Here is a 25,693-nt window from a genome sequence, read left to right as displayed (position 1 = left end):
AATGTTAAGGCCAAAAGAGTTGCCTATTCTAGTCTCAGTGTCCTTTTCTGTAATGTAGAGGTACTGAATGGTACCCTCCATTTCTAGAGGGCCACTTAGAAGATTAAAACTTAAATGAGGTGGTGTAGTTGTAAGCCTGTTATACATAATGCTTAACAAATTATCATTATTTTGTAGCGGTGGTTGTAGCATCAAGGAGGGGAGTTGGTCTCAGAGCACGGTGACTGGAGAGAGTGGGCTGGTTTAACCACTATGATTATTCTGCTCATTGCCACCTCCCCCAGGAAGCCCTCCCTGATGAGTCCAGTACACATTGCTCTCTTCCTCCAGGGAACCCCTCTAGCCATGTAATATCATGGATAGTCTTAGCAGACAGACTCACAATGTCAGCCCCATCTCCACAGCTGGATCACAAGTGCCTTGAAAATGAACTGTTTTCTCCTAAATCCCCATATTGAGCTAGCTCATTTGTCAAGGAAAGGAAGGAATCAGCAGTAGTGCTAATAATGCGGGCTTCTACTCCTGAATTGGTTCTCTGTGCCAATCACAGAGCTGGACACACAAGCACAGATATTCCTTCTAATCCCCACAGCACTACCATGAGATAAATATTATCATCACTCCTATTTTACAGATGAAGAAACAGGCTCAGTGAGATTAAATAGTTGCTCAAGTGAAAAAGCTGGGACTGGAAGCAGGCTTGTCCTACTTCTAAACTGTCTCCATGACTAAGGAAACGGAGGCGGGTGGCTGAATGGCTGGCAGGCCAGCAGGTGAAGAGCGCCCTCTATTGAGCATCTTTGTGAGATGCAGACAGAAGAGAAGCCGTGGGCAGAAACCCAGTTGTCAGACACTAGAAGGGGTTCTTGAGGGAACATCAGCCTCTGTAACTCACCATGATATTCCTAGGAGAAATTCAGAATGGCCTCGGTGTGAGTATATGCATATCAATTTATCGCCCTGATGCCACCCTGATGGGGGAAGAAGCCCACGGAGACCCCAGATGGGGCAGCATCAGTTCCCATTAGGATGGAATCTTGTCTCCTTCTTCTCCTACCGTGTCCCTAGTTTTTTAGACAGTGCCAGGCTTGTTGAATGAGTGAATGAATGAGTAATGAATGAGAGGATCCTTTTCGGTCATTCCTGTCTCTCTCTCTCCCAGAATTAAGCTAGCCACCATGAGTGCTATGTCTGTGCTCATCTCAGTGGGTGCCGTGCTGGGGAAGACCAACCTGTTGCAGCTGACATTGATGGCATTGGTGGAGGTGACGGTCTTTGTCACCATGATGATGATTGACAGGCACTACCTCAATGTGAGTCACGGTGCTGTGAGGAGGGGGCTTTGGAGAGGAGGGGTGTGGAGGTGGACGGGTGTGGGTACTACCTCCATTTGGTGGAGTTTCTGGGATTTCAAAATTATGAAAACAGACCCAAATGGGGTTCCAAAATTGTGATCTATATTAAGTGTTTAAATATAGCAACCTAATGGTTTTAACTGGTGGTGGTGTAGTCACTCGTGATGACAAGGTCTAAGGTTTGACAGGGCATATGGGTGGCAGAAGTCTAATGTTGGCAAGTTATTAGAAGAGACAGGGTCAAGGAACAGAGAGAGAGAGTTGGATGGATCAAGATGATGACCTGGAGGGGTGATGGAGAGAAAGATGGTAAGGCAGGTGCTGAAATCCTTAGAGACCAAGAGGCAGGTGGATAATCAGCCAGGAGTGTAGTCTGCCGGTGCATCCTTCAAGGGTGCTGGAGACATTTGGGGAGGGAAAAGGAACAATGGTCTAGGGGCGCTTGGGTGGCTCAGTCGTTAAACATTTGCCTTCGGCTCAGGTCATGACCCCAGGGTCCTGGGACTGAGCCCTGCATCAGATTCCCTGCTCAGCGGGAAGCCTGCTTCTCCCCTCTCTCTCTCCCCTGGCTTGTGTACACTCTCTCACGGTCTCTCTGTCAAATAAATAAATAAAATATTCCAAAAAAAAAAAAAAAAAAAAAAGGAACAATGGTCTAGAACCTTAGATTTGAAGTTCTTATTATTTACTAATTTTTGGTTCTTTTTATCTGTCTATATGACTTTATTTTAACCCCTAACTACTTCAGCCTATATTTCCTATAAACAAGGGCATTCTTGAAGCACCTGGGTCATTCAGTTGGTCAGGCATCTGCATTCCACTTGGGTCATGATTCTGGGGTCCTGGGATCGAGCTCCATGTAGGGAATCCCTGCTCAGCGGGGAGCCTGCTTCTTCCTCTCCCTTTGCCGCTTCCCCTGCTTGTGCTCTCTCTCCCTCTCTCTGTCAAATGATTAAATAAAACCTTTAAAAAAAAAATCAAGGACAGTCTTTTACATAATCAAGTTTAATTAACAAACCTTGGAAATTAATACTGACATAATATCATCTTATTCAAATTTCACCAATTTTCCCAATAACATTCTCTTACAGCGATCTATCTATCTATCTATCTATCTTTTTGGTCCATCACACTTTGCATTCAGTTCTCATGCCTCCTTAAACTTTTTCAATCTTGAAGTTTCTTTGTTTTTCTTGGTATTTCATGAACTTGATGTGTTTTGAGGTTACAAGCCAGTTATTTTGTAGGATGTGGGTTTGTCTACTGTCTCCTCATGATTAGTTGGAAGGTGTGCATTTTTGGCAGGAATCATACAGAAGAAGTGATGTTGTGTCCTTCTCAGTGCATGTATCAAGAGACACATGTTGTCCATTGGGCCCATTACTAAGGATGTTAATCCTGGTCACCTGTTAAGATGTCCAGGCTTTTCCATTGTCAAGTTACTATTTTCCCCTTTGTAATTAATAAGCATTGTGTGAGGGAGACAACAGTGTGTCAGATCCTGTTTCTTATCAAACTTTCACCCACTGACTTTAGCATCTGTTGTTTTTTGTTTTTGTTTTTTGCCTGAATCAATTAGATGATTGTCAATATTGGTTTTCTTTGTCTTTTTTGGTGGAGGTGGAGGTACCTGGGTGGTTCAGTTGGTTAGGCATCTGACTTTGACTCAATCATGATCTCAGGGTGCCGGGGAAAAATCCCCATATTGGGCTTCCCACTAAGCAGGGAGTCAGCTTTTCCCATTTCCTCCACCCCTCCCCCTGCTCATGCTCTCTCTCTTTCTCTCAAACAAATAAAGAAATCTTAAAAAAAAAAAAAAATGAAAAGGGGGCACCTGGGTGGTTCAGTGGGTTAAGCCTCTCCCTTCGGCTCAGGTCATGATCCCAGGGTCCTAGGATTGAGCCCCGCATCAGGCTCTTGGCTCGGCAGGGAGCCTGCTTCTCCCTCTCTCTCTCTCTCTCTGCCTGCCTCTCTGCCTACTTGTGATCTCTGCCTGTCAAATAAATAAATAAAATCTTTAAAAAAATGTTATTTTTAATTAGTCTCTACACCCAACATAGGGCTCAAAACTACAACTACCAGAACAATAGTCGCATGCTCTAGGGATTCAGCCAACCAGGCGCCTCCAATACTGGTTTTCTAATTCCATCTTCCCCTCCACCACCGTTAGTTAGCATTCCGCTGTAAGAAAGAACTTACTTTTCTTCTCCATTCAGGCATGCATGCACTCATTCATTCATTCATTCATTCATTTCACTATGGGCTCACAGAGTCACGCAGATATACTTTCATTTTTTGCTTTTTCTCTCTGCTTACCATAAGGGCTAACTGCAACTCCTTGGTTTCAAGGAAGAAAACTGCACTGCAGCTTTTTTTAGGCAGAGAGTGGGCAGGAATAGCAGCCAGCAATCACAGCCAGACTCAGGACTGGAATTGCTTATGAGAAGTCTTTTAAAATCCCAGGTAGTTCATGTTCTCCATTTTTTGTTCTATTCCTCTCCCTACATCTAACTTCTGGGCACATCAGCATTCTCTTCAGTGGAGAACATGCTCTCTCCCACCCCTTTCGTTTCTGGGATTCTAACTACCAGATCCTGCGGGAAACAACGCTCTTCCCCATCAGCTGGTCCCAGTTCTACAGTCCAGTAAGAAAGAACCTGATTGGCTCACGCCGCCACGTGTCTGCTTTGGTCCAATCAGCTGCAGCAAGCGTGGGGGGCGGGGTCATGCGGTGAACACGTGGCAAGAGGTAAATTCCCAGAGATGAACTGGTCGCTGCAGGCGGTGCGTGGTAAAAGTTTTCCTACTTTAAAAGGCCGCAGTGATGTAAAGCCATCTATCTTCTCTCTTTGCGGCGTTGACTTTCTAGTTTAGTTGGTGCAGGGGAGCGTTCAAGCACTGATTTTGAGGGTTGGCTGCTTCACCTCAAGACGTCCGTTCAGCCGGGGTTTATTGAGTGGAAAGGCTCGGGGGAAAACCGTAGACAGCAACCAGAGCGGTTTCAGTGGTGGCAGCTCCAGAAACGAGTTCAGAGTTCCAGATCAGTCGTCCCCACGTGTGTTCCCTGGATTTCCGGAGCGGACCTCGAACATTAAAAATGCAAGACTACAGGCAACTTCATTTTCATGTATGCCTGAAATGTGTGAATGTATCCTTCCCATTCATTCATTCCTTTCACAGATATTTATCCCGCGCCTATTATGTACGGGGCATATTTTCTGCAGTGGAAAAATCCAACTGTGGTGGACCTTCCATTCCAGAGGGAAAGATAGCCAATAAGCAATCACATAGGAAAACCGTACAGCATGTTAGATAGTGATAAGTATCATAGGGAAAAAATAAAATGAGAAAGGGACTAAGAAGAGTTGAGGGGGGATAAAATGTTAGATAAGGTGGCCAAGGAAGGCTTCCTCTAGTAAATAATTTTGAGCTAAACATGAAGGCAAAGAGTGCACAAGCCAAGTGGTTGTCTGAGCACAGTGGCAGGTCAAGGGCAGCGGGGTGGGAATGGCCTGCCTCTTACAGGAGTATTTTATCACCCACACTGCTTAGAATTGTTGGCGGGTGGTGGTAATAAAAAGCAAACAGACTTTTAATAGCTTTTATTATTGCTTTAAATTCTCTCCAGACAATGCATGCCCTTACTGCCGGCACCCCTGGTGGGCCACTCCTCCACCTTGCATTCCAGGCATTGGAAAGGCCAGAGTGAAGTGAGACTGATGTGGGAGCATGCCGATGGGTTTGAGAAAGAGCGAGGAGAGTGTGTCAGCAGTGGAGCAGGAAATGAAGTCAGGGAGGTTAGGGGAGAGCAGGTCACACAGGGTTTACCAGTCATAGCCAGAACACAGACTTTGAATTGAGCAAGAGAGGAACCATTGGAAAATTCTGAGCAGAGATGGCCGTGAGCTGACATAGATGTTGGTAGGGTCACTCTGGCTACTGTGTGGAAAATAGTTGTGCAGGGACAAGGGTGGAAATGGGGAGACCAGTTAGAAGGCTACTGCAATAATTTGGGGGTAGTGATGGTGGGGCTTAAATCAAGGTGGGGTCAGTGAAAGCTGGTGGATACAATTCTGCCAATTCTGGATATCTTTTGAAGGCAGAGTTGACAGGACTTGCTAATAGTCCAATAAGTGGTTATTTGATACTAACTTTGATATTCATAAAGCAAAATTAGCCCATGTCAGGAATTTACTAAAGGCGCAAGTTTGGTATTATAACAAGTCTGGCTGCTTCCTGCTACCACGTTTATATCCCTCATCGCTCCATAATTTCTGCTGAAAGGTAGGAAGCAGTGGGGGTGCGCATCCACGTGACTTTTTGTCTCCCCTAAATAGATCTCAGCCAAAAACGGTGAATAGCTACTGATAAGGCCAACCAGCAACTTCTTTGGAATAAGTATGTGGCTGCTCCTAGGTCCCCTCTGAAAAGGGAGCTGCTAGGCAGGGGAAACTCCAAACACCAGTGCTGTGATTCCAAGACACACCTCCTGAGCTTAGGTGAAGCTCCGAATGGTCTCCAAGGTACAGGCAGTTGGCGCATGTGCGAAGGCTGCCGGCGCTCATGCCCTGCTGGCTTTGTTGCAGGTGGACGCCCACGTAAGCATGATGCATATCCACGTGTTTGCGACCTATTTTGGGCTGATGGTGGCCTGGTTCCTCTCGAGGTCTCTGAATGAGACAGTGGTGCAGGAGAAGACTCAGACAGAAAAGAGGTCCAGTTTGTTTACCATGCTGGGTGAGGACAAGGTGGGGTTGTGGGGGGTGGGGTGGGGGGGGTCCCAACCCGGGGAGTGAGTGGGAGGCTCTCCACTGGCTCTGTGGGAAAATCTCCCTCCTTTACCAACCTGCCTGGGGTGCTTGGAGCCACTCCTTGATGACTTAGCTCCCCAAGTAGTGTTGGATGGATTCACAATCCCTTCTAGGGCAAGGCTCTTCACAAATATCCACAGGAGATGGGCCACTCCTTACCCTTGAGTTTAAATCGATTTGTCTCATCTTTTTGTCTTCATGTGAAGGGAGGGAACTGGACAACTGGAGAAAGCAGAGGCCAGCTGTGGACAGAGGGATAGCACGGGGAAGAGAACAGAAGTACAGGTGTTATTAGGCAGAGCAAGAGCAGAAAGGCAGAAGCTAGACTGTGGGAGAGGCCAAGAGGAAATCGGGCAGTGAGCTGGATGGCAGGTGACCCAACAACCAGCCAGGAGGCCAAATCAAAGTGGCACATCACGTTTTCAGAATAAGCATTTGGCCATCACAGGCTGGGCTCGGGAGGCCTAGGGGTTAATGATTTCAACTCTCTGGGCCTTCGTGTTTTTGCCTGTAAAATATGTTAGCTGGGCCCTATCAACTTGGGAATTCAGAGGAGACATGATTTGCCCCAAAAGTCATAGAGCTAAAAAGGGACAAAGCTGAGACTTGCCTGTTCTAGGAAGCCCCTGCAGGCTCAGGGTTTGGGGTAGCAGGGCTGCCTGTGGCCAATGACCCTCTCTGACCCCCAGGAACCCTCTTCTTGTGGATATTCTGGCCGAGTTTCAACTCTGCTCTGTTGGATTCTCCAACAGAAAGGAAGAATGCCGTGTTCAGCACCTACTATGCTCTCGCGGCCAGCACGGTGACAGCCATCTCTGTGTCAGTCTTGGCTCACTCCCAAAGGAAGATCAACATGGTGAGGATGGCCCTCCCCCTCGGGCAACACTCAGGTCTTCTAGGCTGGACAAATATCCATGCCCCCTGTCCCAGAACAAGCCCTGCAGGGTGGGAAACATTACTGTGGGTGGCAGAGCTTTTTCTGCAGTGTCTTGGGGTATCAGAAGGGGTACTGGCTTATCAAAATGGGAACTGGAATTTGGAGACTAGGAAATGATCCAAGGCTCTCTGAGGGGAGTGATTAAGTCTATCAGTGTTGACACCAAACAGACCCATGTTTGAACCCCGTTTCTGCTGGTTACCGGCCACCATGAGCAAGAGTCAGCAGAGAAAAGCTAGAATAGAATCAGGCAGGCTTATTCTTTCCCCTGAGATATTTCAAGAATGGGATGAATAGAATTGGAGGTAAAGAAGGATGTCATCACCCTCGCTGTGTGACCCTGGTCAAGCCTTTTAAACTTTGGGAGCCACAACTAGCTCATGTGTAAAGTGGGAATTAAGAGACAATGCACATGACATGCTCTATGGGGGATATAGCGCTGAGCAAACATTAGCCATGTTATCAGTGTAGCCAGGAGACTGTGTGAGTTTCGAGGAGAGCGAGAGAGATGGGGGAAAGGATAGAGCTAAAGATGAAACAAGTTTCCATGATATTCAGCTATGACGCCAGCCAGCCAGAGGTGGTGGGGAAAAGTCTAGAGAGACAACAGGGCCGAGAGTGGACAGAACACGGCCATGAGTGACAGGTTAAGCACTAGGGGAAGTGGGTGTCTTTCTGGGGGAGCTCCATGGTGGCAGGGAGTCGGATCAGAAAAGGTGGGGACATCTAGGGAGGCAGGTATAGCCCGAAGGTCAGGGAAGCCCAGAAGCTGGTCCCAGGCCCCAGAGCCCAGACCTGGTTGGAGTTGAGAGGGCAGAGGGAGGTAGCATGAGAGCAAAGCAAGGCCCCAGTTCTGGAGGAAAAAAGTTCATAGTGGAAATGAGACCCAGGAACGAGAGCTAGCTGATTAAAGCTGGGTAGTAGGACAGGGGGGCATAAGCACCAAATAGTCAATAATAATGATAAAAATAGTAAAAACAATAATAATGGTTTATATTTCTTTTTTTTAAAGATTTTATGTTTTTTTTGACAGACAGAGATCACAAGTAGGCAGAGAGGCAGACAGAGTGTGGGGGGGGAGAGCAGGCTCCCCGCTGAGCAGAGAGCCCAAGGTGGGGCTCGACCCCACGACCCTGGGATCATGACCCAAGCTGAAGGCAGAGGCTTTAACCCTCTGAGCCACCCAGGCGCCCTGGCTTATATTTCTTGAGCCCTTGACCCAGAGTCTTCCATGTGGTAACTCATTTAGTCTTACAATGGTGGTATTAAGCAGGTACAATCAAAACCAGAGAGGACAGCATCTTTTTTTAAATTTTTTTTTTAAAGATTTTGTTTATTTATTTGATAGACAGAGATCACAAGTAGGCAGAGAGGCAGGCAGAGAGAGAGGAGGAAAAGTTGAAGCATGAATGGCTCAATGCCCAAGGACATATCGCTAACAGGTGTGAGGGTGGCTAGGATACATTTTCAAGTTCAATGCCTCCTCATCAGGGTGACTGCTCCCTGAGCCTGAGAAGTGGCATAAGATAAGACCACTGATGAAGGTCATATAGTCTCAGCAGAGAGAAGGGGATGGTTTCAGGGTCAGTGAAGCAGGGAAGACATCACAGTGTCACTGGCTACCAGCTTACAGAGTGAGCCTGAGCAAGATGCTGTCCTCTTGGGGCACCTGGGTGGCTTAGTGAGTTAAAGCCTCTGCCTTTGGCTCGGGTCATGATCCCAGGGTCCTGGGATCGAGCCCCACATTGGGTTCTCTGCTCAGCAGGGAGCCTGCTTCCTCCTCTCTCTCTGCCTGCCTCTCTGCCTACTTGTGATCTCTATCAAATAAATAAATAAAATCTTAAAAAAAAAAAAAAGAATTAAAAAAAAGATGCTGTCCTCTCTGGACCTCATTTCATTCGCCCACAAGCTGTTTCTCTGCAGACTCATATCCACAATGCGGTACTGGCTGGAGGCGTGGCTGTGGGTACCTCGTGTCATCTGATCACTTCTCCGTGGCTTGCCATGGTGCTGGGCTTTATGGCTGGACTGATCTCCATCGGGGGAGCCCTGTGCCTGCCGGTAAGGAGCTGGGCACCTGACACCTGATTTGGCTTAGACCTGCAGGGCCCTGGGAGCATGGTGGGCCGTCGTGTGGTGCCACGCGCGACAGTAGGCAGGCATTGGCACCTTCTCAGGCAGGCTACAGAGCTTGGGTGAGTGGGGCCCCCCTCCCAGGCTGCACTGTGTATTTGTTAGGATCTTGGGAGCAAGGAGCAGAACCCGTTCAACTTTGCTCAGGCACAGGGGGGAATATTGTAGTAAGGCTGCTGGGGTGTGACAGAACCCAAGCACAGGGATGCTGCTGGGAACCCAGGAATGGTTGACACCAGGGACAGGAATGTGTGGGGAGCCCAAGCGGTCCCTGCTCTTCTTTCTTTGCTTTTCCTGAGTATCTGCTTTATCCTCATTCTGTAGACTTCCTTCCCCTTCTCCTCATGCTCTACATGGTGGAATGTAGTCTTGCTCTTTAGGAGAGCAGCTAGATGGAATTTCTTGGCTCCATTTCCAAGTGTTCTGGAGAAGGGACTCATGGGTTTAGTTTGGACAGGGTGCTTATCTTTGGCTGGGAGTGTGGGGGGTGGGAGCATAACGTACATACATGGCTGCTGTCCATGAGCCGCATGAATGAGGGTGGGAGGGGCAGCAGCCAGAAACGGATGCTGGGCTAACCGAGGTCATGCCCACTTCTGATTGTTTGGTTCTTCGGAGTGGATGGACTTTTCCTCCTTCAACATCCTGCAAGTACTGATTATACCAGCATGCCCCACAATAACCAATTTGTTATAAAACACTTAGAAGAGAAATAATTTCAGAGCAACAACTCTTTGTGGGTTTGAAGCCTTGGTAGAGGAGAAAGGAGGAAACTTCTGGATGGCTCAGGAAACTGAATTTGGATGAATAATGGGTATTCAAGGAGGCAGTTGCTGCCTCCTTGAGGAGTTTGAGTTTCTACTCCTAGAGTTTCTACTCCTAGATTAGAAACTCTACCAACAGTCTCATCTGACCAGTGATGGGGCAGTCTGCTTTTCATCTTTGGAATTGCAATGAATGTCTCTTATCTCCTGTGCTTTGAGACCCTATGGTGAAAGGCGGAAGTGTGCAGGGAAACCTGCATAAATTCTCATCAGGCTGGCTGTCCACTGCTTTCTTTGTGCCTGTTTCCTTGACTCCATCACTGGGGGAACGGTTCAGAGATGATTCACTCATTCATTCATCTGTCCCTTCATTCATTCATTCATTCACGGAGGTTTTAACACGTATCATGCTTCCCAAGCTATGGTGTAGTGAGGGCAACGGACCACTGAACATAACACAGGTCACCTAAGCCAGCCTGAGTTGGATCAGGAAATGCTTCCTAGAGCAGAGGCTGTCTCAGCCGAGTGTTGACAGATGACTGATATCAGCCAGGCAAAGGAAAGGGAAATGTATCCCAGACGGAAGGAGTAGTGTGTTCCAAGGCTCAGTAGTGAGAAGAACAGAATGCCCAGGCAGGAAACAGACGCTACAGCAGTGGGCTCACCTGGGAGTGTGGTGGGACCACAGTCCTGAGAGCTGGGAGATACTCAGGTGTGGTTACTGGGCAACATGAGGAGTCTGGGTGTTTATTCTGAAGACAGTGGGGGATGCCAAGGGGGAAACTCACATGTCCTATTTGCATTCGTATCCACATTTGTTGGCTCATGGTCCCCCAGGGAGGCTAAGTGGTGAAGGGAAAGGGTGATGAAAGCAAGTCCAGAGTGGGGTCAGATTCTTTTCTTCTCGTTAGCCATGCTGTCTTTGGGATGGCAGTTACGTTTAGGCTGGACCAGCGGGTCTCAGTCACCCTCCAGGGACATTTGACAGTATCTGCAGACACATTTTGGTTAACACACGGTGCGGGGGCTGCTCCTGGCATATCGAGAGTGGGGCCCAGGCGTGCTGCTGAACATCCTACAGCCTTTTCACAGCACAGAAGTATCAGCCCCGCATGTGAGTAGGGCCCGGGCTAGACCCAGGTGTGGTCAGGGGGCCAGCAGCATTGGCATCACCTGGAACTTTGTGAGAAATGCAGCATCTCAGGCCCCAGGCCCACTAAACCTGACCCTGCAGTTTCGCATGCTCCCCACGTGGTGCAAGTGCACATTCAGGTCTGAGGAGCCCAGCTGGAGGGGAGCACCAAAGTCTGACCCCTGTGGGTGGCCCTGGAGGCCAAGGATCCGTGGAAAGGCTGGAGAGGGGCTGTCAGTCTTCCATGTACAGCTGCTTATTGGATGTTTGTTCCAGGGATATTTTAACCAGGTGCTGGGGACCCACGATACCTGCGGCGTGCACTACACCTTCGGCTTGCCAGGTCTGCTCGGCGGGATCACCTACATTCTGCTGATCATCTATGAGGTCAACTGGACCACGAAGTCCATGTAGGTGACTTGGTTTATCCCCTTCACATGCGATCCAGCTTGGGAAGAAATGCACCCCAAGCCGTGCGTGTGTTCAGAGCCAGGCACTCAGTGGGCCTCAGCAAATGTTTCTTGGCATGTTTAGCGATACATTCTGCCTAGCCTCTGCCTCTCCAGGCCATGTCTTCTTTCCAAAGAGGACAGCTTGAGTGCTGGTCAAAGGCAGACAGTTGTGAGTCCTACCCCTCAAACACAGACAGAGCAAGCTGATGGGGCCCAAGCCAGCTGGGTCTGTGGTTTAACCCCTGCTGATTTATTTAGGTCATGGTGAAGAGCATGTCACGGAGTCAGACTCATCTTGACCTCTTGCTAGCTGGGCATGCTACCTAATCTCTGTGAGCCGCATGGCCTGGTGTAAATGCAGGTCATAACAGGGCCTCCCCTCATAGGGTAGTTGGAGGCTGTTTGAGGCCAGGCCCCTTGTGGTTAAAAGTATTTAATACTTTAATGTAGACGAATGCTAAACACAGACCATCTTTGAGGCCCAGAGAGAGAAGGAGCTTGGCGAAGGTCTTGCTGTGAGGCAGGAACGTGGGCCTCGGGACTAGGATCAGATCCTGTGTCCTCCAGACAATGGACTCCAGTGACTGGTTTGACATACGTTAGCCCCGGCCATCACCTCCCAGAGGTTGTGTTAATATCTTCCAGGTGTGGCTCACATAAAATGAAAGAGTGACTTGAGCATGATACAGGGATGGATTTTTTCAGATGACCTGTTACAGTGATAACAATAATAATAGTACTGGTAATAATCACCACTGTTTATTGGCTGCTTTCTAGGTGCTAGGCTCTAGGCTAAATGAGCCACACACATCATCTCATTTAATCCTCGCCACCACCCTGAGAGGTATTATTACCATACTCTAAGAGATGGTACATATGGGGAGTTACCTGTCCTAAGTCCCTTGGCTGGAACATGGCTGTCCAGGTGATGAGCACCAGAGTTTGGTGATGAGGAGCTCATTGTGTTTGGAGGCATCTCAGAGCAATCATGGAGGGCTGGGTCCCTTGCAGCTCTAACAACAGAGATGGCCATAGCCCCACATTATAGGAATCACATACGGCGTGGGAGACATCGCTCCTTGAACTGCTTGGGGTAAGAGGGATCCCACCTCCAGGTGGGGAGAAGATGGTCTGTGTGAAGCAAGACGCCTCAGTGATGGGTTCCAATGGCGTTTCTGCCACTGTTTTCATAGCTGTGCAACTCAGCAAATCCTTTCCTCTCTCGGAGCCCCCAAATCCTTCTCTGTAAAGCTCAGGTGCTTGTAGGGGCCAGGCAGGTAAGGTTACAAAATGAGAGCAGTGAGAAGAGGCTGGGAAGTTATGGGTGACTGGTCTGAAATCAGTCAGCACCAGGTAGCCATGACTGTGCCAGGACCCAGGCTCAGTGTCCCCAGATCTAATGACTTTTTAAGAGAAGCCAGAAATCCAGAGTTACGCACTTGCACTCCCAAGCACTGGCAGGAGATTCAGAATCATTAGAAACATCCTGTGGGTCAAATTCTGCTCATGGGTAGCCAACCTGTGCCTTCTGAACCACCCATCCTTCTAGCTCCCCAGTTCTGTGCTTCTGTGGCTCTCCTAGGGCGGTGGTTCTCCACAGCACTAAAATCACCTGGAACTTGCTAGAAATGCAAATCCAACCCTAACTAGACCTGCACTGTTAGAAACATAGTAGTGTGGGCCCAGCAACCTGTGGGTCAACCTGCTCTCTATGGGATTCTCCTGCAAACTAGTTTGAGACTCCTGGCCTAGAGCAAACAACAAACAAAGAACAAAATGAAAACAAAGGTCAGCTGACCAAAGGTGTGCTGCTTACAAGGACTAACCAACTACTCTCCAGGAAAACAAAGCCCCAATTGCAGATAGTGGCCAAGTGCAAACCCTCCAGGGACTATCACTGAACTGGGAGTTGGGAAGGGTTGAGAACAGGGGTCAGGATGGGACTGTGGAGGACCAAGTAGTTGTCCCTCTCCTCTGCAAGAACCCAGACAAGGGAAAGGCATAGCGACAGAAATGACACCTCTTAGGGAGGCCTCTGGTCAGCTGGAAGTCAAGGGCAGAGGCTTCAGGAAGGAACGAACCTGTGGTCCCCTTTACCAGCCATGTGACCTTAGGCACAGTATACTCGGTTTCAGTTTTGGTCTGCATGATGGGAGGATAAGATCTGCGACCCCGGGCTGCTCTGAGGATTCAGCAGGGAGCGAACACCCTCTTATCTTCATGATGATTCTTGCTACTGTGGCTTCTACAGGAAAGAGGGACAAAGGACTAGCTGGGAGGGAGTCAGACCACTCAGTGTGACACGTGGAGCAACTGTTTATGGGCGTGGCGTCATTGAGCCAAGGGGCTGGCTTTTCATTCACTCCGCCTACAGGGTGTTTGTTGAGCTCCAATCAGGGAAGCAGATGGGAGCCGGTCACGTGCTGTGCTTGCCGCGGGGGGAGGGGGTGGGGTTTCCCGAACTGTAGCATTTAAGTGGTGCAAAGACACGCTTAGCTAACCTTGAATCATGCAGACCAGACACAGTGCTTTAATTATTCAGTCTTTCGGTTGCATCAGGGCGAAAGGCTGCACTCAGGTGCTAAGTGTCCTCGCGCTTGTGCCGATGCCAGGTTGGCAGGCCGCCGAGGCAGCCTCCGGCTGAGATCTAAACACTCAGGCTGCGTCTGGGGAAGACTTCAGCCACACTTTGTTTGCACTGCTTCTTTTTACAGTTACCTCCCATTTCTCTAACATATTGACTCAAAGTTTCCTTTTAAAGATATTTATTTAAAAGTAAAAATAAGTCCACTCGAAGAAAATTATTTAAAAATGTATGGCCAATGTCAATATGGCCAAATTTGTGAAGGAAACCCACAAATGCCAAACTTTGGGAGAGATCTGCCTGGTCTTCGTGGGTAGAAAGGGTTTGAGTCCCAGGAGCCCCGCATGCCAAGCCATGTGACGTTGGAGGGCCTGGTTCACTTTTCCAAGCTGGATCTCCCCATTTGTGAATCAGAGACACCAACAGCTTGCCCAGAGGGCTGCTCCAGCATCATGTGAAATCAGATAGTAAACACGGGGGAGCAGAGGGCGTGGTGCAGGGGATCCCACCCTGCCTGGGAACTGTCAACATGGCTGGCTCTGTGCCATAATTGCTGCTTTCAGGTGACATCAGGATAGAGTGAACTGGGGGGTTGGCAGTTAGCAGATTCAGGGTCAGCTTCCATCCTACCATCTAATGTCACTTTAAAAAACAACAACAACACATTTTTGTAGTATAATCTACAGCCAGAGAAGTACAACTATCATCAGGGCTCCACTTGGTGAATTTTCTGACACGTCCAGGTAATCAGCACCCAGAACTCCTTCATGTCCCATCCTAGGGCACCCATGAACCTGACTTCCAACGCTGTCCATCAGTTTTGCCTGCTTTTGTCCTTCATGGTCATGGACTCCTACAGGAAGTCTGTGCTGTCGTGTGCCTGGCTTTGACTCTATTCTGTAGTTGTGAGACTCTCCCACATTGTTCCTTTTTATTGAGGTAGTGGGGTAGAGTGTAGAATTTTGCTTGGGTTTACTTCATAAGGGTGACTGAGTGATGACATAGAGAGGTCAATGTCATTGATGGAGAAGTTTAATGTTACAGTTCTCCTGGAAATGAGAGGCACAGCACACCATATAGGGCCCCATAAAACCTTATCAACCCAGGGACCAGGCAGCCTAGAGAGAGGGGAACTGAGACTATGCCTTCAGGTAGATGGCAGTGGGGGAATTGGGGGAATGGGGGAGTCCCCTGTTGGGCGGGAACTGAGAGCATATGTTAGAGTTTGTGGTTGGGGGTTTGTAATATGAATTGTGCACTCCCCAGGAAATCTGACTTGCTGGAGAGAGAGCAATAAACAATTTCAGCCATTAGTTGGGCCTTGTGATAAATGAGTGCCATGTAGACAAATACAGAATCTAAGAAACACAGTTAAAATAAGTGTCCCATTGTGTGAATACGAAACAATTTATCCATTACTGACAAGCATTTGGGTTCTTTCCAGTTTGGAGCTATTATGAACATTCTAGTATTTCTGCTATGAACATCCTAGCACTTTTTTTTTTTTTTAAGAACATACAAATGCTCTTCTGTTGAGTAAATGCCTAATAGCAGAATTTTTGGATCACAGCTTTCATATAATCCATTTTAGAGGATATTACCGGGACGCCTGGGTGGCTCAGTTGGTTAAGCAGCTGCCTTCGGCTCAGGTCATGATCCCGGCGTCCTGGGATCGAGTCCCGCATCGGGCTCCTTGCTCAGCAGGGAGCCTGCTTCTCCCTCTGCCTACCATTCTGTCCGCCTGTACTCGCTCTCTCTCCCTCTCTCTCTCTGACAAATAAATAAATAAAATCTTTAAAAAAAAAAAAAATCATTAGAGGATATTACCCATTTCCCACTGTAGTTTGTGCCAGTCCAATCCCCCTTGGCACCCAAGAGTTCCCTTTCCCTCATATATTCTCCAAATCCCATATTTTCCTTCATTTTAAGTTTATCCAATTAGGCATCAAACATCACTTTAATTTTAATTTCTCTGATGACCGGTTAAGTGCAACAATTTTCATATGCTTTCTGGACATTTGAGCAACTCTTGTGAATTGTGAAATGTCTGTCCAGGTTTTTTTGTCCATTTTTCTCTTGTGTTCTGCCTTTTTCTTATAGATTTGTAGGAATTCTGGATATAGAGTCTTTGTCATATAAATGTATTGTGAATATCTTCTCCCATTTTGTGGGTTATATTTCACCTTCTTAATAGTATATTTCGATGAACAGAAGTTCTTAGTTTTAACACAGTTCAGTTCATCATTGTTCCCTTCAAGTTTGTGGGTTCTGTTTAAGAAATCCTTGTCTACTGCAAGATCATGTAGATGTCCTCCCAGGCCACTTCATAGTTTAAAGTGAGTTCCTGGGATCACCTAGGAGAGAGGACAGGGAAGTATGTTCAACAGGGGTGGGCTGGGGAGGTGAGCCTGACAGCCATGCTCTACTCCATCTTGTCCTGATGGAAATAGAACTTTCATCTTTCATCTTTAATTGCCTCATGAGGGAACAGAGAGGTTAGGTGACTTGCCCAGGATCATGCAGCTAGTGACAGTCCTTGGACTTGAACCTGGGTTTTCTGCCTCCTGGTCAAGTTGATCATCTGTTGTTTCTGAGAATTGAAGTCAGCCAAAGAGGATCTTGGAATCCCCTCTTTCCCTCCTTCATGTCTGTGTAGCTTTGCAGGAACACATGAGGGGAATGTGTTACCTGGGGAGAGGAATTATTCTTCTGGGAGCCCTTCCTGACAGCACCACTGCTGTTGCAGACAGTCCTTCTTGACCCCAATGAGCTCTGCAGTCTTGATTCCTGAATGTGACTACATCCTACTTTGTCAGTTCTAGGATCGACATCCAGTTGTTCTTTGTCGCTGGGACACTCAGCTTGGCCATGGCTTCAGGTATGATAGCTGGTGTTTTGACAGGTGAGTATGAGACATCCCTTTTTCCCCCATGGCCCAGGGCACAGGACTTGAAGCCAGAGGGCATCTGGCCCATGGCCGCATGTGTCTGTGCCCTCCCCTTCCCTGTGAACCTCCGCAGCTCAAGCCAAATGATGCAAAGGGGCTCAAACCTTGATTAACAACAAAAACGGAATCACATCATTTCAGAATTAGAAAGGCCCTCAGAGGTTACCTGCTGGAGGTGTGGACTCTGAGGATCAGAGAAAGTAAGAGGCTTTCTGGAGCTTACAAGTAGCAGGGAGTGGCAACAATGCAGGCTCTTGAGCCCAGGGCTGGTGATTTCACCCAATTTTGTAAAGTGAGCCAAGGAAACCCTTATGCCAAAAAGTTTACCTTTATTATTCCCTGAGAATACATATACTATTATTTTGTTCAGCAAGTATTTATTCAATAGCTACTATGAGCCAGGGCACTATTCATAGGCACTAGGAATGCAACAGTGAACAAAACACGTTCCCTGATCTCATGGAGCTGATATTCTAGTGGAGGGGGAGGGGACAATAAATAAACAGATAAGTAGAGTGTTTACTATGTCAGAGATGATAAGTGCTATAAAAAGAAATAACTCAGGGTAGAGTTTCATTTCATTTCATTTATTTCATTTCATTTCATTTCATTTCATGGGATGCTCTTTTAGAAGGTTGGAAAGGGAAGACCTATCTAAATAAGTTGACCTTTAAGCAGAAACCTGAAAAGGAAAGAGGGAAGGAGACATACCATGTGTTTATTTGGCAGAAGAGCATTCCATGAAAAGGGAGAGCAAGTGCAAAGGCCCTGAAGCAGGAGCAAAGCATGCTCAGTATGGCAGATATGGATAGAGTGAAAAGGAGAGTGGCAGGGCTTGAGGACAGAGTGGTAACAAGGAGCCAGATCATTCTGAGAGATGGGAAACTACTGGAAATCTTCATATAGAGGATTGAAGCATACTTTTGCTCCTGCAATGTGACAGAATGGCAAAGATCCTTAGAGAATTACTAATTTGCCAGTCTTATTTATATGCTAGGAGAAAATGTGATTTCTGTCCTGAAGTGCTCACCTTTATTCTACAAACAAATAGCCTTATTGGTTAGACACTCATATACTGTGTCCCTAAGAGGGAATGAATACAAAGGAAGAGACAAAATAGCATAATCAGTCATAAAGGAGTTGTGTGGCATTGGGCACATTAGTTTTGTCTCTCTGGGCCTTGGTGGCTTCTCTGTAAAATGAAAGGACCAGGGCTTCTTTTCTGCTCCAAAACATGTAGGAAGGTACTTTTTGGAATTGCCTGGGTGACGTTAGAGAGCAAGACTGACTAGAATTGCTCTAAAGTATCCACTGGCCTCAACGTTCTGCAGTCAGGGTGACTGATTAAATACAGAGGAGAAAAATGCCTCCCTCCGTAAGTTTACGTTCTCTTCGTGGTGGCACTGTAATCCTGAGTCGGGTGACCAGATTTAGCAAGTGAAAATACAAGATGCCCATTTTTTTAAGTTCCACATTAACTGAGCATCCTGTATTTTATCTGGATATTTTATCACCTCCTCTGGACTGTGACACCATTCACCATTGTCACTAGTATTCACAAAGTGAAACTGACTTGCACTGTTTAGTAAAACCCCTCAGAGGGTTTTTTGTTTTGTTTTGTTTTTTGTTTTTTGTCTTTTTGGTTTTGTATGCTTGCCTGGAGTTAAAAAAGAGAATAGAATAATGTTTCTTTAAGAGTTAAGACCAGGAGCATCTAGGTGGCTCTGGGTGCCTCTGGCATCTAGGTTAAAGCCTCTGCCTTAGGCTCGGGTCATGATCCTAGGGTCCTGGGATCGAGCCCCGCATTGGGCTCTCTGCTCAGTGGGGAGCCTGCTTCCCTTCCTCTCTCTCTGCCTGCTTCTCAGCCTGCTGTGATCTCTGTCTATCAAATAAATAAATAAAAGTTTAAAAAAAAAAAAGTTAAGACCAATGAGCATTCCTCTTTACATGTGGCTTTGAACGTAAGAACACTGGTGAATAAAAAGAACATGAACAATGGAAGGGGAAAGGAGACCACCAGGCAGCCCAGATAGCATCAAGTTGACCCCCTAAAGCTGAGCATTTTGCTTGCCAGGAGGTCCCCCGATTTGGGACCTGTCTACACTGACACAGGAAACAGTCCCCCCCAAGCATGGTTATTGGGTTTCCCAGCTGCGACCGATTAGAAATGGCAGGTTAGAAGTGGGACAGGTTTCTAGAGGTAAGGCCCACTGGGAGAAGTGAGAGGTGAAAGGAGACAGCCTAACAGAAGAAAAGAAATTCTTAAAGCCCGACACTAGAACATGAAAGCTTGAGCTGCTAAAAGACACCAACCACCCTCAACAGCTACATATTTCCTCTGCATTAGATAGCACATTTCATAAATGGACGTTCCTAGCAATTGTTCTGATTTAAAAAAAACAACAACATCCTAAATGTGTTTAGTGTTATGTCATAAGACAAGAAAATATAGTTTGGATGCATTTTCATTAGTGATGACTAAGCCTCTGCTAGCTGGAAAGTTCATGTAGTTGAATAATCCCAGTTAAACGAGGTGTGTTGGTTACACCCTACGTGTCAATATCGGTTAAAGATGTGCATTAAAAGAGGAAAATGTAAGTACACGCCTACTCTTGTTAATCTTACTACTTAATACTTGGGGACCAATCACCATTAAAAATACACAGATACATCTATCAATGGCATTTCCCTGGCTCATATAAAAGTTGAGCAATCCCTTCGTGTATCCTGGGAAGTTCGGCCGACTTTGCACCGCTGCAGGAATACACAGGGCCAAGGTCTCTGGGCAGAGGCTGGATAGGTGAAAAGAATAGGCACAAAAGCAAGCTGTTATAAACTACTTTCCCAACTACACTAGTGGCGTCTTGAGCAGAGGTCACAGAGTTTATTGGAGCCAGCAACGCCACACTGACAGGAACGCGGAACTGGAGTTGCTGTCCATGGTAGCTCTTGTGTCAAGTACAGATCAGCTTTTCAGCGGGAGCGCGGTCTGACAGGGCTCTTGTATTCCAACTTGGGAAGCATGTCAGATCAGTAGCTACTGTACATCTCTCAGTATCATCTAAATCCTTTGGAGATAATTGCTCTCACCAGTTTTCTTTTAGGAGATGTCTATAGAATTAATAAGGCTGGTCCAGGAAGGCCAGCGCTTCAATTTGTCCGTCTCTTGGCTGTAGAAGAAGAAGGGATTTTTGTTGAACTAACCAGAGCTGGCCTGTGATATTTTGATTAATTTTGAGGTAACAGATGCTGTGCTCTAAAGGTTTAACATGCAATATTGAATTTTAACAGGTTTGATCTTAAGCCTCAAAATATTTAAGGCACCTCCTGCGGCCAAACATTTTGATGACCAGGCTTTCTGGGAGGTAAGATTTTGAACATAATGTCATCAATGCTGAGTGAATGAACTTAAAAAGATATCTGTTACATCTCTATATAGGTTGACTTGGTGTTTGTGAGAACAAACTAAAAACAAAGTTGTGTGTGTGTGTGTGTGTGTGTGTGTGTGTGTGTGTGTGTGTGTTGGTGAGGGCTGGGGGAGTGATAAATGTTACCATTCCCCTGATGCCTCAGTCATTGAGGGTCAGAGATGTGAGAATGGCCACTGGCCTTACTTCCCCATCTGGGGTCATCAGCGTGGGCAGGTGGTTTGCCCTAACGGCCATCAAATCATGCAGTGTCCGAGCCAGCATGTCCAGTCTCATTCGACAGATGCACTGACTGGAGCCATGACCGTCTGTGTTTTCACAGTGAGTGTGCAGCAGAGCTGGATCTAGAACACAACTCTTAACACTCAGTAGCCAGTGGACACAAGACCACTTGTACTGTAGGAGTCCGGGATCATTTAGCCAAAGGACAGAGAGCTCAAACAACGCAGCTGCTGCCGAGGGTCTCTGTGTCCTGTGTAGCATTTGTTGTCATGACTAGTCTAGAAAGAGGCTCTAGAGAGAAGTTCCCTGTCACCCCACTGCACACCTCCCTTTAACCAACACTCATGGTTCACCAAGTACTCTGATGTGTCACCTTACATAACTCCCATTTGATGCTGAAGTTGGCTGGGCAAACACTGCAAAATTATAAATTGGAAGTGGAGGCTGACTGAGGTCAGGCTAATGCCCAGCATCATCCCTTTGTGAGCGGCAGAGATAAGACCAGGAGCTAGACCTCCCGAGTCCCAGGCCAATCCTTTTTCCACCTGGCATGCCTAGATACTGATCACTAGAGGGGCAGAAAACCAGCCTCATTATGGGCCTTGGCCTTTGTAGAGAGAACCTGCCCTTTCTTCTCTGTCTCTTCCTTTGCTCTTCTTTTTCCTCTGCTTCCTCCTTTTCATGTCAAAGAGCTTTACGGAGGTCTGATTACAACACACATATTTAAAATATACAATTTGATACATTTAAACATATTTATATGCCCATGAAACTATCATATCAGTCTTATCAGTCAAGATAATGAACATATCCATTGCCACCATGTTTCCTTGTACCTCTTTGTAACTATCCTTCCCTATCAACTCTATTCCATCCCAAGCAACCGCTGAACTGCCTTCTGTCCCATAGATTCATTTACATTTTCTATAATTTTATATAAATGAATCACACAGTACATTCTTTTTCTGGCTTCTTTTACTCAGCATAATTATTCTGAGAGTCATCCACGTTGTTGCTAATAAACGGGCTCATCCTGTACCAGCATCTCCCTATAGCCAGTCTCTCTCAGTCCCTGCAAGCGTGCTTGCCCCTTTGGTGGTAGCAGGGTTAAATCTAGTGAAAGGACACAGAGAACTGGTTTAATTCATCCGTTCAATCCACAAGTATTTACTGAGTAAACCGTCTCTACCAAGCATGCTGCTGATTAACCAGGGATGCCACAAACGGGACCAATATCCAGCTCAATTATTTGAATTGCAATAAATATTTGCTGAATAAATGAAGGGAACTTGAGGAACCTAGCCTAACGCTGGGCACTGCAGCAGCAGGTGAAGTGGACCCCTGGGTATGGATCTAGAATGGGAAGACATGAATTCCAGTCCCCATTCTGCAAGGTCTCATGGAGGCAAGTACCATGACCTTTCTTTCTTACTGGTAAAATAACGGTAATCTTTGTTCTACCTCACTGGGTTGTTTCAAGGACCAAAAGAGGTAATAATGGCTGTAACTACATTTTGTAAACTATAAAATGCAAAGCACTACACGAACAGGAAAGCTTATTACTGGGAGTTTAGGTAACCACGAAGGAATACGTAAGCATGACAGTTATCTATCGTAAGCCGATGGGTTCCAATTTTGTGTTAGATGCTTTTTGGCATTATCTGATTTTATCCTTACAATAACTCTGCACAAGAGTAAGCATCCCTGGGACGCCTGGCTGGCTCAGTAGGTTGGACAACTGCCTTCGGCTCAGGTCATGATCCTTGAGTCCCGGGATCAAGTCCCGCATCAGGCTCCCAGCTCCACGGGGAGTCTGCTTCTCTCTCTGACCTTCTCCTCGCTCATGGTCTCTCTCACTGTCTCTCTCTCTCAAATAAATAAATAAAATTAAAAAAAAAAAAAAAAAGAATAACTTGTCCAAAATGACAAAGCTAGTAAATGGAAAAGGAGCAATTTGAACTGATATCTGTTTGGCTCCAAAGAAACCGCTGCTGCTCCTAGAGGACAGTTACTTCTCCCCTCCTTCCCCCACTATTCTGATTAATCCTCTTACAGCTGAGCAGAACATTTATTCAGCAGTAGAACACAGCTTTCATTGGAAAAGCCAAATATCCATTAAGAGGCAAGAATTCAAACTTCCAAACCTGATAAATCCAGGGGTAATTTTTTGTTTCCTTTTTTGGTAAACCATCCGAAAAGACATTTTATTTATTTTTTTAAAAAATATTATTTATTTATTTATTTGACAGGCAGAGATTACAAGTACATAGAGAGGCAGGCAGAGAGAGAGAGAGGAGGAAGCAGGTTCCTTGTGAGCAGAGAGCCCGATGCAGGGCTTGATCCCAGGAACCTGGGATCATGACCTGCGCCGAAGGCAGAGGCTTTAACCCACTGAGCCACCCAGGCACCCCCGAAAAGACATTTTAATCATTATCAAGTGACCTAATGCATTTCAGAGAACCAAAGACCTAGGGATTGGAAAGGATATTCCTTCCCTTGTTGCCCAAACCATGCCTGGCAGTTCACCACTCCTGAAAGTTACCCCTGTCATCCTTGGATGATTCTGTTACTAATTAATCATTCATTCACTAATTAATTTCATTTAATGACTTACTAATATACGACAGAGCTCTTGTTTAAAGAGTTGGAGAGATAAATCTAAATGAAATGCAGTTCTAGCTCTCAAGGAACCACATACACTAATGCTCTGTCTTTAGATTAGATTACAATGATCCTTCTGCAGATACTGATTTATAAAAATTCAGTTCCTGACACAATTTTTCATAAACTCCCTCCTTCAACTTTTTATTTCAATTTAATAACCCATGGATTTTATTTTGTGCTTTCCAAAGCACAAGGACTCCCCAACATCCACTCATTAAAATTAATTCCACAATTAACCTTTCTGAAAATAGGTTTTTGTGAGTCTATTGCAGACAAGCCCCTGTCCTGGGTACTGTGTGGGGGATCAGAGAAACTAGGGCTTTCACTGTGTATGACTGGATCTTTCTCTGTGCACAGCTCTATCTGTTAAGCACTGAGTGAGTAATCCTGGCAGCAGCTGCTGGACAAATGAAAAAAGGGAAAGACCATGAGTTTGGGGAGGTCAGGGAATGTGGAACTTGGGAGTTGTGTTGGACTTGGCTAAGTGGCAGGAAGTGAAAGACATTCCAAGCAAGGGGCAGGTTGTGAGCAAGAACGGGAGAAGCAGGAGGCAACCTGGCTCAGCAGCATGGTTGGTGAAGGGAAGGATGAAAGACAGGCACGAGCCACTTGACTCAGCCTCCAGGCATTTGGAGGCTCCTGAAAGTTTAAGTGGGAAAATTACAGGATAAGGTTTTTAGAGCTGAGTAAAGACTGAGCTCGTGGGATGGATTCTGAAATGAGCACAACATGCTGAAGATCATCCATTGGCTTCTGAACGAGTATTTGCAGTTTATTTTTAAAATGATTTTATTGCCAAGAAACATAAACCCCACCACTGTTTTAGCACATAAATACCCCAGAATGTGTTGAGTCCCTCCTGCTGTGTTGGGCAAAATTCTCAAGAGCTAGCCTCACCACACTGGCATCACCCCTGCTTCTGATTTCAGATACATGTTCCAGACACACAGTAAAAATTCAACAAATGCTTGTTCAACAGAAGTGAGGAGAGTGGGTTTCTAAAGCAGAGTAGGAAAACAGATTAGGAGCCTGTCAACAGACTCCTCCCCTCTTGGAGAGGTCCGAAACAGCCTTGTTCTGGAAGGCAGTGCCTTCAGGGACGTCACTTTACTTCCCTGGGGCTCAGTTTTTCATTTGTAAAATGAGATCAAATTCCGCATTGTGGAGTCAGACCGATCTGGGTTCTACCACCCCTTGTTCTGTGATCGTCAGAGCCCCAGAGTTCTCATCTCTGTGGAGATAGGAATACTAATATCTCACCAGGTTGTTTCAAGGGTTAAAGGGAGATGTGTGTGAGATGATAGCACACATCCTCAAAAAACACCCCATAAGTTAGCCACTCTGATTTCCACTTCTACAACTCTGTGGCCCATGGTACTAGATGCAGTGATTTATGGCACAGTGGGACGTGGCACCCCCTAAGAACTTAGAAGATGCTCAGCTTGCAGAAGAGAAGACCCAAAGGAGATCTAAGAATAATCTTCAAATACTTCAAAGATTATCATGTAGAAAAGGACAAATATTTGTTTCCTATAGGCTTCTCCAAAGAATTTAACTAGGTCCAGAGGGCAATGCTGTATAAATTGCTAACAATTTGAACTTGTCTGCAAAATGGAATGAATTACTTCATATGGTAGTGCATCCTCTGTCACTGGGGACATTCAAACAAAAGCCAGATCACGATTTACCAATGACTCATGTAAAGAGCTGTAAGATATGAGATCTAAGAGTTCTTCCCATTCAGATTTTGCGGAAGACCCTCAAAGACCTTTGTGATGACATTTTTTTGTCAACATGTCAGTTTCCAAAGATCAAGCCAGAATCAATATGTGTCCAAATTTTAAGACTGTAAGGGTTCATCTGTAATAAAAATGTTTGCTTTGCTTTCACAGTTTCCTCATTTGGCTACTGGATTTTAAGCAAAACCATCCAACAAAAACAAGGCCTGTCTGAAAATGAGACAACTTCCTTTCACTGTTGCCTCCCCTTTTTTGTGGGCGACACTCATTACAGCAAAGTCTCCTTATATACAATGAAACAAGGTCAAAGAGATGAATTTGATATTAAAAAGTAAGATTAAAAATGTATTTGAATGGTAATTTCATAATAGTTTAAAATAAATGTTTGGTTTCATTAAAGATGATGCTATCAGTATTTTCTTGGGTGCAGACATGAAGTTAAGGCATTGGTTCAATTTTATTGACAATTCTTAGATTCTTTCTCATGCTTAACAGAGCGTCCTATGCCACCCAGTGAACTCTTGT

General features: G+C 46.1%; 1 protein-coding gene across 3 annotated transcripts in view; it reads left to right on the top strand.

Moving 5' to 3' along the window:
* The window catches only part of RHCE (Rh blood group CcEe antigens), a 37,648-nt gene extending 12,081 nt beyond the window's left edge, over window positions 1–25,567 (top strand). The window contains exons 3-10 of one of the 3 annotated variants that reach the window (XM_059136819.1): window positions 1,163–1,313; window positions 5,942–6,092; window positions 6,919–7,022; window positions 9,027–9,164; window positions 11,409–11,542; window positions 16,985–17,070; window positions 20,407–20,480; window positions 25,322–25,567. In XM_059136819.1, the coding sequence (XP_058992802.1) occupies window positions 1,163–1,313; window positions 5,942–6,092; window positions 6,919–7,022; window positions 9,027–9,164; window positions 11,409–11,542; window positions 16,985–17,070; window positions 20,407–20,480; window positions 25,322–25,348 (865 nt within the window). In that variant the 3' untranslated portion in view covers window positions 25,349–25,567. Of the gene's footprint in view, window positions 1–1,162; window positions 1,314–5,941; window positions 6,093–6,855; window positions 7,023–9,026; window positions 9,165–11,408; window positions 11,543–16,984; window positions 17,071–20,406; window positions 20,481–25,321 lie in introns of all 3 variants that reach the window. The other 2 variants (XM_059136818.1, XM_059136820.1) reach the window with 2 other exon arrangements.
* The last annotated feature ends 126 nt before the right edge of the window (window positions 25,568–25,693 follow it).

This window comes from Mustela lutreola, chromosome 10 (assembly GCF_030435805.1).
Source record: "Mustela lutreola isolate mMusLut2 chromosome 10, mMusLut2.pri, whole genome shotgun sequence".
Classification (NCBI taxonomy): domain Eukaryota; kingdom Metazoa; phylum Chordata; class Mammalia; order Carnivora; family Mustelidae; genus Mustela; species Mustela lutreola.
Note: the sequence above shows the minus strand (reverse complement) of the source record. Positions and strands in the feature narration are given on the sequence as shown.